This window comes from Cotesia typhae, unplaced genomic scaffold, assembly GCF_013202065.1.
Source record: "Cotesia typhae breed Kobodo isofemale line unplaced genomic scaffold, CoteBio_Ctyphae contig_413, whole genome shotgun sequence".
Taxonomy (NCBI): domain Eukaryota; kingdom Metazoa; phylum Arthropoda; class Insecta; order Hymenoptera; family Braconidae; genus Cotesia; species Cotesia typhae.
This window is the reverse complement of record NW_027423750.1, coordinates 553,278-573,428: the sequence shown is the minus strand read 5'-3', so window position 1 is coordinate 573,428 and position 20,151 is coordinate 553,278. Positions and strand designations below refer to the sequence as shown.

The window sequence follows — 20,151 nt, the reverse complement described above, 5'->3', positions numbered from 1 at the left end:
CTTCTTGATGACATTAAAGTTTAGCTGTCACTTGACAAATTTTTAATTTGACTCAACAATTAAATTAATTCTTAAAAAATTGCATTTTTAATTTTTTTTAATTTCTACATGCCAATTTTTTTTTTTTTTTTTTTTTTTTTCGTAATTTATTTGTTAACAAAAATTCTAAAAATGATTAAATATCTGATAAATTAATTTTTATGTCTTCTTGAATTAAAAATTGTAAAAAAAAACTTACTCGTCTCTCCAGTGTCTATCGAATTACGCTTCTTGCTTTTTTTAGTCACTCCCTCGCAGGACATTGATGCGTTTAAATTGTTCGTTTTGCCTGGAGGTGGACCGTCAGAAAACTCACCTTGGAATTGCGTTAATTTTTTTAATAAATATAATCGCTCTTCTTTTACTATCACTAAATTTTCTTGGGTTTGAGCTACTTGGTCACATAAAGCTGCATTTTCCTTTAGAAAAAATTTAATTATTAAAATAAATTATGACATTAAATTTAACTGTCGCTTGACAATTTTTTAATTTTTTTTTAACAAATTAAAAAAAAAAAAATTATTTTAAAAAAATAATATTAATTAAAAATCGTACTTACAAAAACAAGATCTTTAACAAGTCGTTTTAATTTTTTATATTTCTTCTTATAAATTACATTATCTTCACTTTCATTGTCTATTTTATTATAATTTTTATAATCCATCTTAATGTTTATCTTTTTTCAACAACTTTCTGTCATATTTTAACCTTTCAGAGGTTATAAACAAATTATTTTTAATAAATCACTAACGTGAGTTATAACTGTCATTTTTTATCACAAGATGGCGGGGCATAAAAGTTTTCAAGATGGCTGCCATTGAAGCGCCAAAAAATTTATCTTAACAATTATATTTTATAAAAAAAAAAAAAAATTAACTTTCCATTTTGGCATTTAAAATAAATAAAATAAATAATGAATGTATGTAATTACATATTTTTAAAATAATTAGTTCACTTACTTGGTAATTCTCCAACCTCAGCTCATCCGAAGTCTCATTTTGTTTTTTTGTTTTTTATTACTCACTACATTTACTATAACACTTAAATTTCTTAATTGTAATGAAAAACACATAATTTAATTAATTAAAATGGATAAAATGGAACATTTATAGTGTAATTAATAATTAATATAATGATAATAATATTTTAGATGTTAATTGTAGCTCGGCTACTGTCCAACTGACGTTACAAGAGAAAATATTTTTGAATTGTAACTTTTGCGCATGCGCAAGTGTCAAAATGCGCAAGTGCGACATTTAAAAATTTTTTAACGCTAAAATTTAAATATTACATATTTATTTTGATAATTTTAATTGTAATTAAATTTAATTGTTGTTAATAATAATAATTAATTTTTTTATAATTAACAATTTATTTATTTAGATGATTATGTGACTAGAAATACAGAAATAAATTTACTTAGTTGATAAATAGAAATATTAATTTGTTTTTTAAAATTACAATAAACCTGAATAGTGTAATTAATAATTTTTCATTGTAAAATATTGAATTATTAATCAATTATCAGAAACATTCGTTGTCTAACTACGAAAAATTCTACCATTTGGTCAACACACTAATTTCATCACAATTTTCTATCAATAAATTTCAAATTCCATAAATTCGTTAAATATTTAACCAAAAATAAATATTTTCATTTTCATAATATATAATATACAATATATATATATATATATATATATATATATATATATATATATATATATATATATATATATATATATATATATATATTTATAACTAAACGCTAAATCTAATCTAACCGAATTCTCAGTTTTTAATAATTATAATAATATAAGCGAAAGCTCGTAACAGCAGAAAAATATTTACCATGCATATGAAAAAAATATCAAAATTAAATAACGTCAATTCTCGATATTTTTCTCACTTAACAATTTTTTTTTTCTCTACAATTCTTTAAACATTCCTTCTAACAAAAATAAATCAGTTGGAATCTAACAAATTTTATTTTTGAAATATCTATAATTATTATCAGTATTATTATTAATTATATATCATTAAAAATATTTATAATATGAATAATTAAAGTAATTAAGACACGATTATTTTTATTAGAATTAAAATTGTGCAAGTGTAATTTTTTTTTAACGTAAATTCTTTTATTATTGCACATCAGTCTGTACAATTTTTAATTATTATTATTTATTGTTTAAGATACTTTAGAGATTCATTTTTTTTTTTTTTTTTTTTTTTTTAATAGGCAAACAAATTTTTTTAAGAAAATATTAATTATTTTTTACGCTTCTGAATCTTTTAAATTTTTTTTTTAATAAAATAAAATTAATTTAGAATTTTATTTTAAACAATTTTATAATTATAATTAAACTTAACATTTTTTTTATTTAATTTAATAGATTTAAAAATTTTTTAAGACTCAATAATTTTTTTTTAATTACTTAATTAAATTTTTTTTTTAAATTAAAAAATTAAAAATTTTTTAATAACATTTAAAAAAGTTTTAAAAAAATTTTTTTTTCCAGTTCAATAATTCAAAAATAAATTTAAAAAAATGGCACAAAATAAAAATAAAAACTTAAGTATAACCAAACTGGACTTTCCGACACTGACACAGCCATTTAATAATTCTGGCATTGCGTTCGACAATACTCGGTGGATCACTGATACGCTGGCTGGTGTCATCTTGAGCAGTGAGACAATTAGTAGCATTCCCACCGCCGGGCCAGTTTTGCCCGGTCCCATTACTGGACTGATTATTGCCGGTCCAAGGATGAAGGCCCAGTGCAGAATCCACAGAGCTGACGCTGTCAAAAAAGACCGGCGAGGAGGCGTTGGAACCTGGTACCGTTATCTGCTCGTAATTCTCGGTGTCGAGACCGAGGCGGTTGAAGAAATTCTCCAGCTCGGTGAGAGACCTCGGCGGATTCATCCGCGGTTTGCGCTGGTGTAGCAGCGGGTTCTCGCGATAGTACCGGTCGCTTATGTCTGACTTCGACCTCAGGATCGGTCGGTTGCGATTTTCTTTCCAGCCGTCGGAAAATCTGGGAAAAAAAAATAAAAAATAAAAAAAAATTCGAAATTTTTGGGTGATTTTCAACGAGCTGTAACTCCGAGGAAAATGATCGTACAGCGAAAAAAAATATAGCAAATTGTAGCTCCAAGTGCCTAGTTTTCAGATATGACCATGAAAATTTTTTATCATGTTCGAGTCTGGAGAAATTCTAAGAAAACTACAAAAAAAAAAAATTTTTCAAATTTTTTCTCATCTTAAAAAAAATCTACGGGCTTGAAAAAATTTTTTTTCATTGTTTCGCTGAAAAGCTTTTTTAGAAAATGTAATGCCCTTCAATTTGACGTAATCAAAAAGCCTGTACGATGATTTGCCGCGGAGTTATCGTCAGTCAAAGGAAAAAAGTACTTTTTCAATTTGACAATCAATAACTCTGGAAATAATAATCGTATAGGAAATCGAAGGACGGTTTTGAATACTACACGATATTCTCTATAAGATACTGTGAATAGCTTTTGTCAAAAAAATTTTTTTTGAATTGAAAACTTTAACTGAAAAAACGACAAAAATTCGCATAATTAAGGATATTTGGATAACTTGGTATAACTTTGGATAAAATGGATGAACAAAGAATTAAGTCGGTAATTTTTCAACCTCCAAGTGTCCCCTAAAATCCCTGAAAAATTCAAAGCGCTAAGATTTTTTTTTTCATAATTTCCCGAAGCTTCAAATTTTTTGTTTTTGCAAAAATCACCATTATGAGCAATTTTTCGATTTTTATTCATTTCTTCAATGAAAAAAATTTTTTTTCTCAAGAATCTTTATTTTTTCAATCAAAGAGATTAATTTTTCAAGAAATTTGAAAAAAAAAAAAAAAAAAAAAAAAAAATTTCAATTTTTTTCAAATTTAAAAATTATTTTTTAAATAAAAAATATTTTTATTCCTACCTGGAGTTGCACGTAGGACTGTAGTCAGTCTGACTGTCACTACTATCAGACCCAGGATTATAAGTCCTGATGACGGTGGTCGTGTGGATATTAATATAGCTTCCTCTTCGAGAACGCGGGTGCTCGTTGGAGTGCTGAGTAGACGCCCCGCTGTCTCGTCGAACATGACTCCAACAGTCCTGAAAATAATCACAAATATTACTAAAAAAATTCTGAGTTAATTTTCCGGGACGGAAAATTTCAGACACCTGTATCCTTGGCGGAGGCTCACTGCGATGAGTGCAATGCCCTGAGGAGCCTCCAGAGTCCCTGGCGTTGGCTCCGTGGCTCAATTTACTTGACCCAGATGATTTCTGCGTACGTCCCCCGGAACTTAATACACTGCTGGCGTCGCAGCCGCCGGATCCCATCGATCTTCTTATGTGTCTCGAGCTGTTAAATTGAATTGAAGTTAATTTATTATAGCCATAAAAATTAATAATAATAATAATAATAATAATAATAAATAGCAGCCTTGCAGTCACTATGTGACTGCCGTGATTTGTGAAATAATAAATAAAAAAATTTTGGTTTATTTAATAATGACTTTTGTTAAAAATTGCACTGTACTTTTTTAACTATTGACATTTTTAAAAATATAAGCTCATCCCGATGCTACCCTCTTCGAGAGCTTTCATTTGAGTACCCACATGCATTTTTTATATATTTATCATATATAAATATATAAAATATATGAAAAATTGATGTAGGTACTCAAATAAAAGGTCTCGATGAGTGTAACATCAAGATGAGCTTATATCTTTAAAAATATCATTATTTCACAAGATACAAGGTCATTTCTTAATTATAAATCTAAAAAAATAAATAAATAATTAACCTGCGATAGCAACTGGAGTCTCGCTTGAAGCTATGCTCAGAGTAATCAGAACTGGTCTCGCAATCAGGACAATTGGAAGTCAAGTGGTGATGGCTGGTGGTCAATGAGGTGGTTTTAGATCCTGATCGCTGTGATTTAATAGAAGCTCGTGGTGACAGTGAAGAACGACGTCGGACACTTGTATGTAAATCCGGCAATGATTTATGACAAGTTGTATCAGCTGGAGGTGATATATTTAATTTTCTTTGGGTTGTTTTTCCGGATGAATGAGAATTACTGCGTCCGAACTTCAGTCTTACGTCCAAAGTATTTGAATGCTAAAAAATTACAAAATATAAATTATTATTTTTCTTCATAATAATTAAATAATTAAAAGAAGTATAAATAAATAAATAAATAAATAAATAAAATTACTTCATGCCCAATTGGTGACAAAAGTGTCGGATTATCTGAAGAAAAAAAAATATTTTCTTTGCTGTCAGTATTAACTAATAATCTCCTTAATTTTGTTTGTAATTGGTCGCCGCCGTTGCTGCTTGGTGGTCCGGATATTGCGCGTCTTTGCGGTAGTGAACATATTAGTCGTGGACTTTTGGGTGGCAATGCTGGTGGCAGTGTACGTTGTGGACTTAATAGGACATCTAAATTCAATCATCAGGTATATTAATATTTAATATTTAATTTATAATTTCCTTTGCTTAATTATTAATTAATTTAAATATTAAATATAATTTAATTTTTTTCAGGATGATAACGTACTGTCTTGACAGTTGGACCAGCAGCAGGGACCAGATGTTGCAGACTGCGAGGATCCTTGAGACGGTATATTGCAGGTCAGTGTATTGCATTTGCGTAATAACCGCGGCGGAGCACCTGCTGCTGTCGAGGCTGCTACTTGAAGGTGTCCGCTGTTCTTCAATTCTTGTTTTCTGTCCAATACTATTTCACTTTTAACGTAAAATGCTTTTGATTCTTGAAGTAATTCTACTGCGCTTTTTCTTTTTCCTGAAAATTTAAATTACATTAATTTTAATACTCAATAATTTTTTTTTAACAAATAAATTATAACAAAAAAAAATTGACTTGTAAAAATTTTAATAAATTAAAAATGCAATTTTTTAAAAATAATTTTTTTAATTTTTTAAACAAATTCTTTTGTTAAAAAAAAAAAATTAAAAAATTGTAATTATTTTATAGGTGAGAATAAAAATTAATTTAGCGGATATTTAATAATTTTAGTGACAAATAAATTTTTGGAAAAAAAATTGATAAGAAATTTAAAAAAATTAAAAATGCAATTTTTTAAAAATAATTTGTGAGTTAAAAAAAATTAAAAAATTATCAAGTGACTACTTGTAGCTTTAATGAAAATAAAATTAGTCGACATTTGAAAGATCTTTTTAAGAAATATTTTTTTAATTGTAATTTAATTTAGGAGATCCACGGAAAGTAGATTAATTTTTAAAACTGTAAAAATTTATAAATTTAATCTACGTATTGTAATAATTAATAAAAAAAATTAAAAAACAGTTTCCGGGATATTTAAAAAAAATTTTATTTTTTATTTTCATAAAAAAAAAAAAATTATTTAATAAGAAAATTTTTCGGAAATTTCCTCAAAAATATTATTAAATAATTTAAAAATAAATTCCAAGATTTTTTTAAAGACATTCTTTGTACTAGTATGGTACTTGGATTTCCTAAATTAAAAAAATTTTTGTCAGCTGATTTTAGAGTCATAAATAAAAGACATGAATTTTTTTTACAGCAACCATAAACAGCCAGTAAATTAAAACCTTGTACCAAATAATAAAACTAGCGGTCGGTGGTTACCTGTATGGTCAATCTGCCTGTGTTGGGACCTGACGTAAGTTGGATTAGATTGTCTCGTCTGGATGTCCCAGAAGTTAGTTCTAGCAGTGTTGCCGGCAAACAAATTTCCACTTGCGCTGCTTTGTCGCTGGTGGTGCTGCTGGTACTCATTTGATCCGGATGTTTTGCAGGGTAATCTTGCCATTGCGGTCATCATTTTTTCATGGTCAATAAGTAATAATAGTGTTTAAAAAAAAATCTAAATAAAAATAGGAATGCGCTGTCATTTGGATTTAAATATTTGAATAATTAACAGAGCTTATTTTTCAGGAATATTGTTTAGTGTCTGCAGTCCATCAGGAACTGGCGTTTGTTCCGTCCACGCCTCAACCCCATTTCCGCGCTATTGTCTGCGTTCTAGAACAATAAAAAACATTTTTATCAGAAAAGCTGAGAGTGTGTTGTATTGTATTATGTGTATGTAATAGCACTGGAGTGTTATCAAGGGTCTATCTCGAGGAGCAGGCAGGGGATCAATGTATAATAGACATTGAAGTAAAGGTGAGCACGTGCCTCGGTCCTTTTGTTTAAAGGGCTTGCTCTGTTTCAGGCACGCTCTATTAATTTTATTAATTCATCTGAAAAAAAAATTATAAAAATTTTTTTTAGGGTAAAATTTAAAAATTATTTTTTTACGATATTATTAATTTAAAAAATAATTGTTGATTTATTTACATTGTAATTACGATGTAAATTATACCTCCAGCATCTAGGCGATAATTTTTTTAGCTAAATAAAATAAATAAAAATAATCCTTGAAGAAATGAAAAGTAAGAAGAAATAGAATTATTCCAATCAGATGAATATTATAAATTACTAAAATAAAATTCACTCGGAAGCATTGAGAAAAGTCGAGTGTGATGAGCTCCAGGTGTATTGTATAGGTGTGTACACGTACTAACGGAAATACCGTTCGACAAATCAGGTTTTACGTCACACACTATCAAATCACCCATTGAACATCGTGAAAGGTAATGAGGACAATTCATGAGTATTGTGTGCACTGTCAGCATTTTATTATTATTTTATCTTTATGCTAAATTGCTATTATTTTTATTGCGTTTAAATTACACTTTTTTTTTTTTTTTTTTTTTTTTTTTTTAGTAATTAAAAATGGATATTTTGAAATTTCCGGATTTTAAATTTAAATTAGAGAATACGGAGTTTTATAACTTTTTGCTTCAGCTATTTGGGTTACTTTTTTTTTATTTAGGGAATTATCTAAGTAATTTATTAAAATTCAGGCTGTAAAGAATTTTATATAAATTAAATTTTTAATTAATAATTATTAATAGTAAATAAAATAATTTTTTTTAAATGACGTTAAAAAATTTTCTAATAAATGGTTCTAATTTTTGATAATTTGGCAAAAGTATTGAATTTTTTAAAAAATCAGAAACATTTTTTTTTTAATTAAATTTTACCAATTTTTATCTAATGAATTTTTTTATAGGCTCAATATTTTAAGTAATTTAAAAAATTTATTTTATCGTATAAATTTGCCGGAGGCAAAATTTTCTTAATTTTTTTAATTATATAAATTATTTAAAATCAGAAAATACACAGGAAAAAATTTTTGCGTCAAAAAACTGTGTTAAAAATTTTTTTGTTAAATATTTAACACATTTTTGAGTTAATTTAATACTTTTTTATCTAAATTTACACATAAAAGTGTTAAAAATTTTAATAAAAAAATTTTTAACACAGTTTTTTTGACTTACTGACGCAAAATTTTTTACTCTGTAGCAGATTCTATAATTAAATAGCGATAATATCAATTAAGTATTGAAAATATATTAAAACTATTTTTTTCTTGTTTCAGGGTCGCTCCATAAAAAATTTCCCAAAGAAATCTAAAAAAAAAAAAAAAAAAAAAAAAAAAAAAAAAACATGTGAGTTATCTTTACATTATCTTATCGTGTGAATTGAAGCACGGAAGATGCCCGGATGTGCACGTGCTCAAGCTTCCTGGGGCATTTTTTATTGTTATAAAAGTATCTCGGAAGTATCAAGACCACACCGGGGTTTTAATATCGTGCATAACAATTCAATAATTCATTAGGATCGATATCATGGACAAGTAATCGATTCCGCTCGATGTTCTGTGAAGAAATCGGCTCCTATTAGGTACTGTGGAGTAAAAACACCTCGCTGGAGGTGTCACAAAAATATCTGACCGACGCGTTGGTCTCCGAAAATAAAAAATCTATTAATAGAGATAAGGAAGAAAAAAAAGCATTTATCTATATCAATGAGTAAGTAAATAAATAAATAGAATGTCCGTTGATGAAATGGCATGAATAGAAAGGGAGTATCGATTTGAATCTCCGACCTTGGACGAATAAATGAGCCAAGTGTTATGTTTTATGTTACTTATACTTTTTGTACTTTTTATACTTTACATATATGTATATTCGTGTGGTATATGTAAATAGATATTGGAAGTTGTGTTCAATTCATGTATGATGTGTGTAACAATGAGAGACATAAGCCTATTTAATATTGAATATTGATTCAAGTGTCGGAGCTTTTATTATTTTATCTGTTACGAGAATTGTTTTGTTTTCAGGGATATTGTGCGAGCTGTTCTAATAGACAGTGTCTAGAAAGTTGGAGGTTTTGTATAAAATTTAATTTCATGATTTTTAGTTGAAAAAAAAATTTTCGGAAGAATTAAACGAAAATTTATTGAGATTTATAAAAAAGAAATAAAGTTTTTGTTCATTTTTAATGTATTTTTTTGGAAATATTTTGATAAATTTGTATTGGAATTTGTAGAGGAAGGTTTAAGAAAAATTTTGAGCCCTTAAAATAATTTTTAGAAGCAATATATCAAAAGTTATAGAAAATTTAAGATTCATAATGAAGAAATCAAATTTTTGAGCTCAATGATTTTTTTTGAAAATTTTAAAGATTTTTTTTTTTTTGGGAAGCTGGTAAAGATATTTTGAAAAATTATGATAGAAAAATGTAGAGGAAGGTTTAAGGAAACTTTTGAGCCCTTAAAATAATTTTTAGAAGCACTAGATCAAAAATTATAAAAATTTTAAGATTCATAGTGAAGAAATCGAATTTTAGGTCATTTTTAGTTTTTGTAAGACTTTAAATGGATTTTTTTAAGGAACTGATGAAGATATTTTGAAAAATTATGATAGGAAAATGTAGAGGAAGGTTAAAGGAAAATTTTGAGCCCTTAAAATAATTTTTAGAAGCAATAGATCAAAAGTTATAAAAGATTTAAGATCAATAATGAAGAAATCAAATTTGTAATCTCATAAATTTTAAAAGATTCTTCTCCAAGCTCTGAAATTCCAAATCAATTTCCAAATAAGATTAGACTGATAAAATATGTGGCGAATAAAACAATTCGCAGACGGATCGTTAAAATTAATCTGGACGTCGTCAACCTCGAGGTCAATTCCCCGATAAAAACGGTCTTTAATCACCGGGAGCAAGAAGGCTAATTGTAAAAAATATATAAATTAAAGTAAAAAAAAAAAGGTCGAGTAGATGAGTTAATGTTAAGCAAGAGAGTACTAGCAGCTTTAGCTAAAACCTTTCCCACATAAGATCGATTTCACTCTTTTTTATTGCACTTTACTCGGTTTTTTTATTCAAACCTACGTCAAATGCTCTCATTTGTAGCTATTTACACCAACTATAGCTCATCTAGCTCAAACTAAATGATTTCTTCAATCAGAAGAAATTGTTTTGATTAATATCAACAGTTATGTAACATGTGTATTTATTAAATAGTGTAATGCATAATGCGGATAACATATAAATATATAAATATATATACGAGCAGAAGTAACTAAACGCTCGATAAAACAAGCGCGAGTAATTGTTTCTGTTTCACTCTCGTACTCGTTGCTTTGTAAATTACCTTTTGTTCTTCATGCCCCATGAAACTAATTCAATGTCACTATTCAATATCATCTTCATTATTGTTGTTATTATCAATAACTGAGAAAATCATGACATTCAATAATAATAATGTTCTTTTTATTGATTTTTAAATATTTATTTTTATCTTAAATTTTCCGGAAGTTTTTTATTTTTTTCTTCATTAAATTGTTGTAATTTATAAAAAAATATTTTTGAATAGATTTGATCTATTAATCATCTAAATTAATAATTTTTAAGAATTAGAAATTAAAATTTTCAATAAGATAAGAAATAAAAGTTTTTTTAGTCCGAAATTCTGAATTGAAAATTTTTTATTCAAAAATTTTGAATTAAAAATTAAGATTTTTTTTTTTTTTTTTGAAAAATTTATTATGGGGAATTTGTAGAGGCAAGATTAAGGAATATTTTGAGCCCTTAAAATAATTTTTAGAAGTATTAAATCAAAAGTTATAAAAATTTTAAGATTGATAATAAAGAAATCTAATTTTTGGTCATTTTTAGTTTTTGAAAGACTTTAAATGAATTTTTTTTTTTTAGAAACTGGTGAAGATATTTTGAAAAATTATGATAGGAAAATGTAGAGGAAGGTTTAAGGAATATTTTGAGCCCTTAAAATAATTTTTAAAAGCAATAGATCAAAAGTTGTGTTAATTATAAGAATAATAATCCTTAAAAAAACTAAATATTTCTTTTCCAGGCCCAGTAAAAATCGTAAAACTCTCTCGCAACAATTAAAACAATTACACGAGGACAAAATAAATCAGTCGGATGTAGAACCATAAAAAAACATTGTCTAGTTTCCCAGTTGAATGATTAATAATAAAATAAAATCTTACAATGAAGAGCAACAACAAAAACAAAATATTTTCACTTTACGCTTCCATGGACTCCAGTTGTCATTGATGGAGTTTCTAATGTCTAACTCGGCTCCAATTATGTATATAAAATATTTTATATATTTTATTATATCTATCATATATTTAACTGGGTTTCATGTTTTATTTTATTATCATTTATGTACAACCTACGCAGCTGTTGTATTCCTATGATACAATTTTTTTTAATGGCTACACATAACCGGAAGATAATTATTTTAAACACGCCTTCGCTCAGTGTTGCTTTTATTACTAAGTTAATTTAATAAATTAACAAGTTTTTTTAATTATGGGAATTTTTTAAAATTTCACGCCTCTTTGGGATGTAAATGGAATTATTTTACTATTTTTATTTCATATAAATAAATATGTGGACACATAAATATTGATATTAAAATTTTACACTATTAATTTTAATTAAAATCAATGAACCGTCAAATTAAATTACATTTTTAAAATAAATTTAAATAAAAAATTTAGCAATAAATTTTTTTACTCTAAAATTTAAAGAGAATAATTTTTATTTAACTCTTACACGCATGTTCTAACATTCGCAACATTCAATATAAAACAAGTGGGTGCGAAAGGAATAAAATAAATACGGATAAAGTTTATATTGATCGCATCCAACTCACCCGACTTACTAATAAATAAATAAATAAATAATTACTTATAAGCCATCAATATATTACCGATAATTGCTCAGTATTAATTAGCAATCTAATGTAATGCTTTAATTTTAATCACACGGAACTATGTCAGCGCATAAAATCTCAATGGACAATTTTAACGGTTTTAGTATGAGAAAAATACAAATTATTTACACTGTTATAACTATTTATTGTTTACATTTTAATTAACGACCGGTTTTTTTTTTTTTTTTTTTTTTCTAATAAATTATTACTAGCAAACTTGCAGTCACTATGTGAACTATAAATAAATAAAATTTTGATTTATTAAATAATGACTTTAAATTGTTAAATTGTACTGTACTTTCTTCAATATTGATGATTTTAAAGATATAAGCTCATTTTGATGTTACACTCATCAAGAGCTTTCGTTTGAGTACCCACATGCATTTTTGATATATTTTTCATATATACATATATGTAATATATATAAATATATGAAAAATTGATGTGGGTAGTCAAATGAAAGCTCTTGATGAGTGTAACATCAAGATGAGCTTATATCTTTAAAAATTGTTCTTATTCTCTCAATAACATAAATTAATAATTTTTTACAAGTTAATTGAAAATTTTTATAATTTTACAATTGATATTAAATTAATTTAACGGCTTTGATTTTAACCTTGGTCTTTTGCATGTCATGCGCTTTAATTTTTAACCTCTATTATTTCTTCTTTAAAAATAATTTCTTTAATAATAAATTAAAAAATATTTAAAACTTATTTATTTTTTAAATAAAATTTAGTAAAATATTTAATTGAAGTTTTTTAATTAAAAAGAAAAAAAAATGAGTTTTGATTAGAGTATTTCTTATTGCTAGTAAAAGATTATGTTTGTATTGAAAATACGAGTGTTAAAATTTGTTTTTAAAACAAAGATAAAAATATGAACAATTTATTGGTGATACAGAGCAAATTCTGTTAATTTTATGACATTAATTTCTTTTTTTAATTCTATTTCTTCGCTAATATTGAATTTATTTTATTTTTAATCTAACAAACAGCTGATTTTTTTTTTTTCAGAAATTTATTATTAAAAAAAAATCAATTTTTTTGTTTAAAAATTTATAAATAAATTATGAAAATTAAATTAGCCGACATTTAAAAATTTTTAAGATTTTTTTTTCATTAAAAAAATAAAAAAATTAAAAACGTCGGCTAACTGTTGTATTATAATTAATTTCTTGTTAAAAATGAATTAAAAAATAAATTTTAACAATTTTTAAATTTTAGTTAAAAAAAATTATTTTTTTTTTACATTAAAAAAAAAAATTTTAAAACCTGTCAGATTTTTCTCACAAAATAAAATGTCATAAAAATAAGACACCTACCCGAGAGTAAAATAAAAATAAAAAAATAAAAAATAAGCTGATGTAACATAAAAAAAAAAAAATACTTACAATTCTCCTAGTGTCATAATTTGAATAATCGTAATAAAAAAGAACAATTAAACACCGCACTTGGCAAAGCTTATTAATGTCAGCATTTAAATCTCCAATAGAAAATTGTAAAAATCAATTTAATTTGAATAAAAGTAGCTTTACATTGATGCCCGCCCAGATAATATTTGTCTTACAAAATCCAACCAGGACAACCTGATAACATAGTCCGCATAGTTATAGCTGGCCAACAGTTTGATTTTAACTGATTATTATAAAAAATTCTCTATAATAAAATAGTAAAAAAAATTTTCAAGTCTTGATTGAATTGATATTAAATATACATAAAATATTTACCGTGATATTATAATGAGCGCGACTTTATAGCAAATTGACGACAAGGAACACCATACCGTAAAACACCGCACAGACTGTATGCTGTTACTGTTACTATTACAAATAATTAGTATATTAGTGATTGCGATAGTGACCCTAACAGCCACCCTACGGTACTACGGGTTGGAAACAGTACTGACTGTACTTGCTACTTGCTCACCATCTTCGACTCTTGTTATTATTCCCATTGCATTCTTTGGTGGGGGTAACACCGAAAAAAAAAAAAAAAAACAATAATAATAACATATACACATATAAAATTTATATACTATACTTGCTACTCGGTGATTAGTTCCTTTTATTTAACTCAGGTCGCAGCACTTTCAATTTTTAATGCGCATGCGCGGCAGCTGTCATGTCTGCGCAGTTATGAATTCTGCGTAGTTTTTTCTGCGCACTGAAAACAATAACCTGAAGTTGACAGATATAAACATTTTTTTAGATTTAATTATTATAAAAAAATTAAATTAAAAAGTTTTACAAGTAAAAATTAATAAAAATTACAAGTGAAAATTTTTAGAAGCTTTTTTTTATTGCAATTGATTTATTAAAATAATTTTTTAAATTAACAGCTGACTGCTAACTTCAGTATTATAACGTGTAGTTATTAGTTTATTTTTTAATAAATTTGTTTATTTATTTAATTTTTATTTTAGGTTATTTATCAATGGAAAATGAAAACCCGGTTATCTATGGCTTGGAATTTCCAGTAAGTGATTTTTTTGGCACTGATATTTTTTTAATAGTTAAATTTTATGAAACTTAAATTAGCCGACAGCGAAAAATTTTTATTAATTAAATTAGCAATTAAAAATTTTTTTTTTTAATTGCACGTGTAGTTTTTAAAATTTTTTACATGTGCAATTTTTTTTTTTAATTTTTTGTTAATAATTTCATCAATAAAAAAAATTTTTTAAATTGTCAGCTGTTTGCTAATTCTATTTTCATGAAAGTATTTTTTTTTATTTAATTTAATTTAATTCATTTTTTTTTTTTTAGGTAGATTTTTGAAAAATTATAATTTTGATATTTTTTTTTTTAATTAAAAATCAACACTGAATTAAAATAATTTTTTTTTTTTTATAAAAATTAAAAAAAAAATGACAGCTGTTAATTTAAAAAAATATTTTTTTTAACATTAATATTAATTGAACAAAATAAAAAATTCTAGGCCCGAGCTTTAGCAGCCCAGAATGCAGAAACCGACGTAGTAAGATTCATTGTTGGTACTCAGTCATTGAAATTACCCGACAACCAAATCCACCTAGTAGAATTCAATGACGAGACAAATAAGCTTAAAACCCAAATTTACAACCATGAAATCGGAGAAATTTGGTCACTGGAGGCCTCACCAACGGACCCGAGTCTATTTATAACTTCTTACAATAGTATAAATGGTAAATAATTTATTAAAAATAATAAAAAAATTTTTTTTTATTTAAAAAAATAAATGTTACTTCTAGACCAGGGCATGTGCGTAATGAAAGGTGCCCTCTGGAAGCTGCCAGACGAGCAAAATTTCACCAACGACATAGAAAGTCTCAACAAAGTCGCAGATATTGACACAACTGTCCACGGAAATGATTTAAAGACAATAATTTACCACCCTATGGAAGGTTCCAAGGCGGTGGCAGTTGTTGACAATCATTTTGTCCTCTGGGATTTAAATGGTACCCCTCAGGTATATATTTAACAGCTGGCCCTTTAAGCTTGCTAACTCAGACTGGGTATTTAAATTTATTATCAGCAAATAAAATAAAATAAAATAAATAATAAACAATATTTTTTCTAAAAGCATTCAACTATTGGGACCCTGGCGACAAAAGGACAGCCACGCTTTACGACTGGCAAGTGGAACCCTCACAATGGTTGCAACCAATTTGTGACCCTCAATGACAACAATGTTCGAGGCTGGGATTTTAGAACGCCCAGTGAAGAAGCTTGGGCAATTTTAAACGCTCACTCGCAAATAGTCAGGTCGGTATTTTTTTTATTTTTATAATTTAAAATTTTTGGATTTTATTTTTAATAATAAAAATAATTTTTTAGAGACTTGGACTTTAATATGAATAAACAGTATATATTGTCGACTTGCGGAGATGACGGGTACATGAAATTCTGGGATATAAGGAGCACTAATGAACCAATTATTGCTAGGATGGAACACTCGCACTGGGTTTGGAATATTAGAATTAATAAATTCCATGACCAGTTGGTGTTGACCTCCAGCAGTGATTCCAGGGTTATTTTGTCCAGCATTCCCTCGGTTTCTTCGGAACCTTTTGGTCCAGTTCATGATGAGGATTCTATTGATGAATCGGTTAATAGAAATAAGTATGTTTATTTATTTATTTTTTTTTTTTAAAGAATTAAATTTAATTAAATTGTTAATTGGAAATTTTATTTTAATTAATTTTTATTAAAAAATTAATAATAATAATAAATTTTTTTTTAGTGGAAAAAAATATTTTCTATTAAAAAATTAAATGAAAAATTTCAAACTTTGATTATTACTTAAATTATTTTCAGAGTTGACGATGGTGTAATAGGAAAATTTGAAGAGCACGAAGACAGCGTCTACGCAGTAGAATGGTCTTCAGCAGATCCCTGGACATTTGCTTCCTTAAGCTACGACGGGCGACTTGTAATTAACAAAGTCCCAAGAAAATATAAATATAAAATATTGTTATAGGTATTAATCAAAATAAATTTTCTATCTTCTAAAAACTACTCAAAAAAAAAAAAAAAAAAATCAATATTAAATTATAACAATTTATTAAATCAAAAACGTTCTGAAATGCGGGAGGAAACATTCCTCAACTGCCCGTAGACTTTAGAAGGTGGCGAGCCAAGGATTAAATTACAGATTGCGCGTCGCGCGATCTGAATATTTTGAAAAGATCCTAGAATGTGAACTTTGCAGTCCGCGAGGACGATTCGCGTACGAGTGACGTTTTCGATAGTAAATTTGGTGCGGCCACCCTTGCCAGCCAAGCGTCCGATCGCTCGGGACAGATGGTCGCCTTTCAGAGGCTTCACATCCTGGATCTCGAAAGTCTCGACGAATAGGTCGTCCAGCCTCAGCAGCGCCAATGCGTCCTCGACTTCGAATCCCAGAACGAAGGCTTTTACGAAGTCTGCTCCTTTTTGCAGATTCGATATGTCTGGAGTCTCCGGGCTTGTTCTAAGCTCGACGTTTCGCGATTTTAAATTAAATCGGATTTGTAATTGCAGGTGCTCTACTACTGGAGTGAAGATCTTTTCCCAATTTTCTTTTAATGGCGTGTAACGGTGGGCTGGGACCGGAACCTGTAAGTTTTTTTAATTTTATTAAATTTTTATTTTAATAAATTATTAAAAAATTAAAACGTAAAAAATTTAACCGAATAGAACAAATGTTTAAAAAAATATTTTTACACAAAATATTTTACAATTTTTACAAAAATTATATTTAAAAAATATTTTCTAAACATAATAAAAAAAAAAAAAAAAAAAAAAAAAAAAAAATACATACTTTACGTTGTTCATTTCCCGCAACATTTTTAGTACGTTTCGTTGAACTTTTATTTTTAACTTTGCCTTCAATACCATTGACAGTTTCAACCTAACAAAAAACAATAAATAAATAAATTAAATTATCCATATGAATAATAAAAAATAAAAATAAAAATGTTAACCTTACCTCCATTACACTTTCGCTATCATGTCGACGTTTTGATGATTTAAAATCAGTGTTTTTACTTCCTGAAGCTTTATCCATTTTTTATTAATTATTATTTAATTATTTCTATGAATATAAACACTTTTTATTTATTTATTTTAATGATAAATAACTAAACACGTGCTGGAGGTGACTGACTACTCCAAACTCTAATTTTTACTAACCTCTATTATTATTTTTAATTTAATTTTTAAATTCACCGCCAGAGTTTTTAGCGCGAAAATTTAAAATTCAAAATTTAAATAAATTAAATTAATAAATTTAATAAAAAATCATTTATTGACAGTCCAAATAATTACATAAAAAAATCCGATTAAATTTTCCATGATTACTTACAAATAATACATTTAAATATTTATTATTGCATTAGCGTAAAAGCATTAACTATTTGTAAAAAAAATTAAAATTTTATTTACAATTTTAGTCTTCAGCTGTCGGAATAATTATTGAGGCTGATATTAAGATTAAGTAATTAAATTGTCTTCGCTGACTAGAATTGTCGATAAAATTTTTTTTTTTTCATTTAATCGAACAATCGTAAGACAATGAAACAATCCGTGAGCTATTGTATTTACATCGGGTAATTTATTTAATTATTTATTTACTTATTTAAGAGTAAACGTCATCGGCGGTTTGCGGGTCCGATGGTTTTGTTGAATAGTGTGTTGGCTATTGCAATTACTGGTGAAAATAATTTTAATGGACAGTCACTGCAATTAAAAAAAAAAAATTATTTAATCGCATTTAAAAAATATAATAAATTAAAACTTACCAAACATTAGTGACAGGTTGAGCTTCATTACCGCTTACAATAAATAAAGGGAATAAAATAGAAAATACACAACCACTGAAATAAATTTTGGTATTAATAATAATTAATAGATAAAAAAATTACTATTATTTTAAATAATATCAATATTAATTATATTCATTACAGGGATGCATAAAATAGATGTATTAAATTTTTTTTTATTTAGAAAAAAAAATTTTTGAATTTATAATTTTTTAATAAAAAATTTTAATTTAATTTTTTGACAAAAAATTTTTAAATTAAAAAAATTTGCAGCCTTGTAATAAATTCATTTAAAATCAAAATTAAAAAAAAATTACCTTATAACATAAGAATTAGGTAACTGAGTTAAAACAGCCAATGGAAATCCAAACCCGACAAAATACGGCCAGTTGGCTTCAATAAATGTCAGCCTTCGGTGCAACTCCCATCCCATATTAAACCACTTGTATTCAAAGGCATAAAGAGCATACAAAAGGCACATGTGTATCAGCTCTAGCAATTCTCCGATCGCTGGTAGAGGAACCTGGGACACTAACATACCTTGTCCCAAAAACAGCGCCTGCACCAGGATGCTGAATAATGTATCAGCTACCAATTTACTTACGCTTGATAATAATAATGGTCTACCTTGTCTGTGTCTATACGCGCTGTCAGCAATGTCCTGTTAATTTTATAAAATTTTTTTTAACAAACAAATTTATTAATTGTATAAAAAAAATTTTTTTTTATAAAATTCAATAAATTACCTGAAACCAAAGACTGTTGACAATCCTACTTAATAAAAATAATGGTAGCACCCACACAGTGCCAAAAGTTAATGACAAAAATGGTTTCATCCACGACCAGACAAACATTCCCATCCCCGGAGAGTGTCCGAATATTATCGTCAGTAAATATTTCAAAAATGGCAATAGCCCGCATTCAAAAATAAATATACTCGCCCAAAATACACCTCCATTTAACATACAACACTGAATTGTCCTTTTTAGGATTTTCGATTCTCTGAAAATAAAAATAAATTAATTTTAATTTACTAAAAAAAAATTTTAAATAAAAAAAATTACTTTGGCTCTTTTAATTTAGCAGGAGAATTATTTAACCCGCTGTCTTTTTTCAAGAGAACTTTAGCTGGAGAATTTTTAAGTATTCTTTCATTGATCTGTTTGTCCATATAAAAAAGTACTGTCGCTCCCTTTAGACTGTCTACGAATCCACAGTACATGGCTCGTAAAATTCCCTGTAATAAAAAAAAATTTTATTAAATAACCTCAATAGCAAAAAAAAAAAAATGACAGTTTTTAAAAAAAATTTTCAAAGATTTTTTTTTTTTTAATTTTAGGTTATTATTTAAAAAAAAAAAAAAAAATAAAAAACTTACTGCAATATTATCCATTGTTGATCTTTCGGTCAGTAGACAACTAATATTAATTTATTTATAATTATTTGTCATATCGAACACAATGATTATTGTGTGGATATTTTTTTATGTATATTTATGTACAGACTGTAAATTTGAATGAAGTGTATTGAATCCAAGTGAAAGTATTTGTTCCCAGTAGCAAGTGAATTTATTGTTATGCAATCGGTATTGATTAGTAATTTATTCACTGGATTTTTATTTTAATTCTACATTATGAAAGTCAA

General features: G+C 26.6%; 5 protein-coding genes across 9 annotated transcripts; 1 reads left to right on the top strand and 4 right to left on the bottom strand.

Moving 5' to 3' along the window:
- Positions 1–191: 191 nt before the first annotated feature.
- On the bottom strand, positions 192–778 carry LOC141527810 (transforming growth factor beta regulator 1-like). The gene is made up of 2 exons (XM_074243473.1): positions 599–778; positions 192–458 (listed from the first exon to the last, which is right to left on the bottom strand). Exons 1-2 carry the CDS (start codon positions 701–703, stop codon positions 192–194), a joined length of 372 nt encoding a protein of 123 aa, XP_074099574.1. The 5' UTR covers positions 704–778.
- A 1,085-nt stretch (positions 779–1,863) lies between these two features.
- LOC141527870 (uncharacterized) lies at positions 1,864–14,146 on the bottom strand. Of its 4 annotated transcripts, none has more exons than XM_074243585.1 (9): positions 13,955–14,146; positions 13,619–13,883; positions 6,708–7,103; positions 5,634–5,879; positions 5,289–5,515; positions 4,875–5,191; positions 4,246–4,429; positions 3,998–4,176; positions 1,864–3,080 (listed from the first exon to the last, which is right to left on the bottom strand). In XM_074243585.1, the coding sequence occupies exons 3-9, from the start codon at positions 6,901–6,903 to the stop codon at positions 2,615–2,617; spliced, it is 1,815 nt and encodes a 604-aa protein (XP_074099686.1). In that variant the 5' UTR covers positions 6,904–7,103; positions 13,619–13,883; positions 13,955–14,146; the 3' UTR covers positions 1,864–2,614. The 4 variants fall into 4 exon arrangements, with proteins under 4 accessions (XP_074099686.1, XP_074099687.1, XP_074099689.1 ...); XM_074243586.1 differs by having other exon boundaries at positions 13,619–13,862; XM_074243588.1 differs by having other exon boundaries at positions 13,619–13,813.
- A 238-nt stretch (positions 14,147–14,384) lies between these two features.
- On the top strand, positions 14,385–16,720 carry LOC141527882 (EARP-interacting protein homolog). Of its 2 annotated transcripts, none has more exons than XM_074243608.1 (7): positions 14,385–14,476; positions 14,650–14,702; positions 15,165–15,390; positions 15,457–15,674; positions 15,789–15,970; positions 16,043–16,327; positions 16,523–16,720. In XM_074243608.1, the coding sequence occupies exons 2-7, from the start codon at positions 14,661–14,663 to the stop codon at positions 16,683–16,685; spliced, it is 1,116 nt and encodes a 371-aa protein (XP_074099709.1). In that variant the 5' UTR covers positions 14,385–14,476; positions 14,650–14,660; the 3' UTR covers positions 16,686–16,720. The 2 variants fall into 2 exon arrangements, with proteins under 2 accessions (XP_074099709.1, XP_074099708.1); XM_074243607.1 differs by having other exon boundaries at positions 14,406–14,593.
- A 31-nt stretch (positions 16,721–16,751) lies between these two features.
- Positions 16,752–17,869, bottom strand: L(1)g0004 (RNA-binding protein pno1). The gene is made up of 3 exons (XM_074243627.1): positions 17,676–17,869; positions 17,508–17,597; positions 16,752–17,302 (listed from the first exon to the last, which is right to left on the bottom strand). The coding sequence occupies exons 1-3, from the start codon at positions 17,751–17,753 to the stop codon at positions 16,775–16,777; spliced, it is 696 nt and encodes a 231-aa protein (XP_074099728.1). The 5' UTR covers positions 17,754–17,869; the 3' UTR covers positions 16,752–16,774.
- Positions 17,870–17,984: 115 nt separating this feature from the next.
- Tank (EI24 domain-containing protein tank) lies at positions 17,985–20,129 on the bottom strand. Its single transcript, XM_074243615.1, has 6 exons — positions 19,886–20,129; positions 19,572–19,744; positions 19,254–19,509; positions 18,825–19,168; positions 18,487–18,561; positions 17,985–18,424 (listed from the first exon to the last, which is right to left on the bottom strand). Exons 1-6 carry the CDS (start codon positions 19,898–19,900, stop codon positions 18,337–18,339), a joined length of 951 nt encoding a protein of 316 aa, XP_074099716.1. The 5' UTR covers positions 19,901–20,129; the 3' UTR covers positions 17,985–18,336.
- Between the last annotated feature and the right edge of the window lie 22 nt (positions 20,130–20,151).

What these genes read in the sequence shown, in the direction of transcription:
- LOC141527882 (XM_074243608.1), top strand. Translation starts at nt 14,661, where the DNA reads ATGGAAAATGAAAACCCGGTTATCTATGGCTTGGAATTTCCA. An exon ending in TTCTTACAATAGTATAAATG is followed by an intron (nt 15,391 to 15,456) that starts GTAAATAATTTA and finishes TGTTACTTCTAG; the next exon opens with ACCAGGGCATGTGCGTAATG. An exon ending in GAATCGGTTAATAGAAATAA is followed by an intron (nt 16,328 to 16,522) that starts GTATGTTTATTT and finishes AATTATTTTCAG; the next exon opens with AGTTGACGATGGTGTAATAG.
- LOC141527870 (XM_074243585.1), bottom strand. Translation starts at nt 6,903, where the DNA reads ATGATGACCGCAATGGCAAGATTACCCTGCAAAACATCCGGATCAAAT. An exon ending in CTGGTCCAACTGTCAAGACA is followed by an intron (nt 5,516 to 5,633) that starts GTACGTTATCAT and finishes GATTGAATTTAG; the next exon opens with ATGTCCTATTAAGTCCACAA. An exon ending in TGTCACCAATTGGGCATGAA is followed by an intron (nt 5,192 to 5,288) that starts GTAATTTTATTT and finishes GTAATTTTTTAG; the next exon opens with CATTCAAATACTTTGGACGT.
- Tank (XM_074243615.1), bottom strand. An exon ending in CCTAATTCTTATGTTATAAG is followed by an intron (nt 18,562 to 18,824) that starts GTAATTTTTTTT and finishes AATTTATTTCAG; the next exon opens with TGGTTGTGTATTTTCTATTT. An exon ending in CAACCTGTCACTAATGTTTG is followed by an intron (nt 18,425 to 18,486) that starts GTAAGTTTTAAT and finishes TTTTAATTGCAG; the next exon opens with TGACTGTCCATTAAAATTAT.
- LOC141527810 (XM_074243473.1), bottom strand. Translation starts at nt 703, where the DNA reads ATGGATTATAAAAATTATAATAAAATAGACAATGAAAGTGAAGATAAT. An exon ending in TTGTTAAAGATCTTGTTTTT is followed by an intron (nt 459 to 598) that starts GTAAGTACGATT and finishes TTTTTTCTAAAG; the next exon opens with GAAAATGCAGCTTTATGTGA.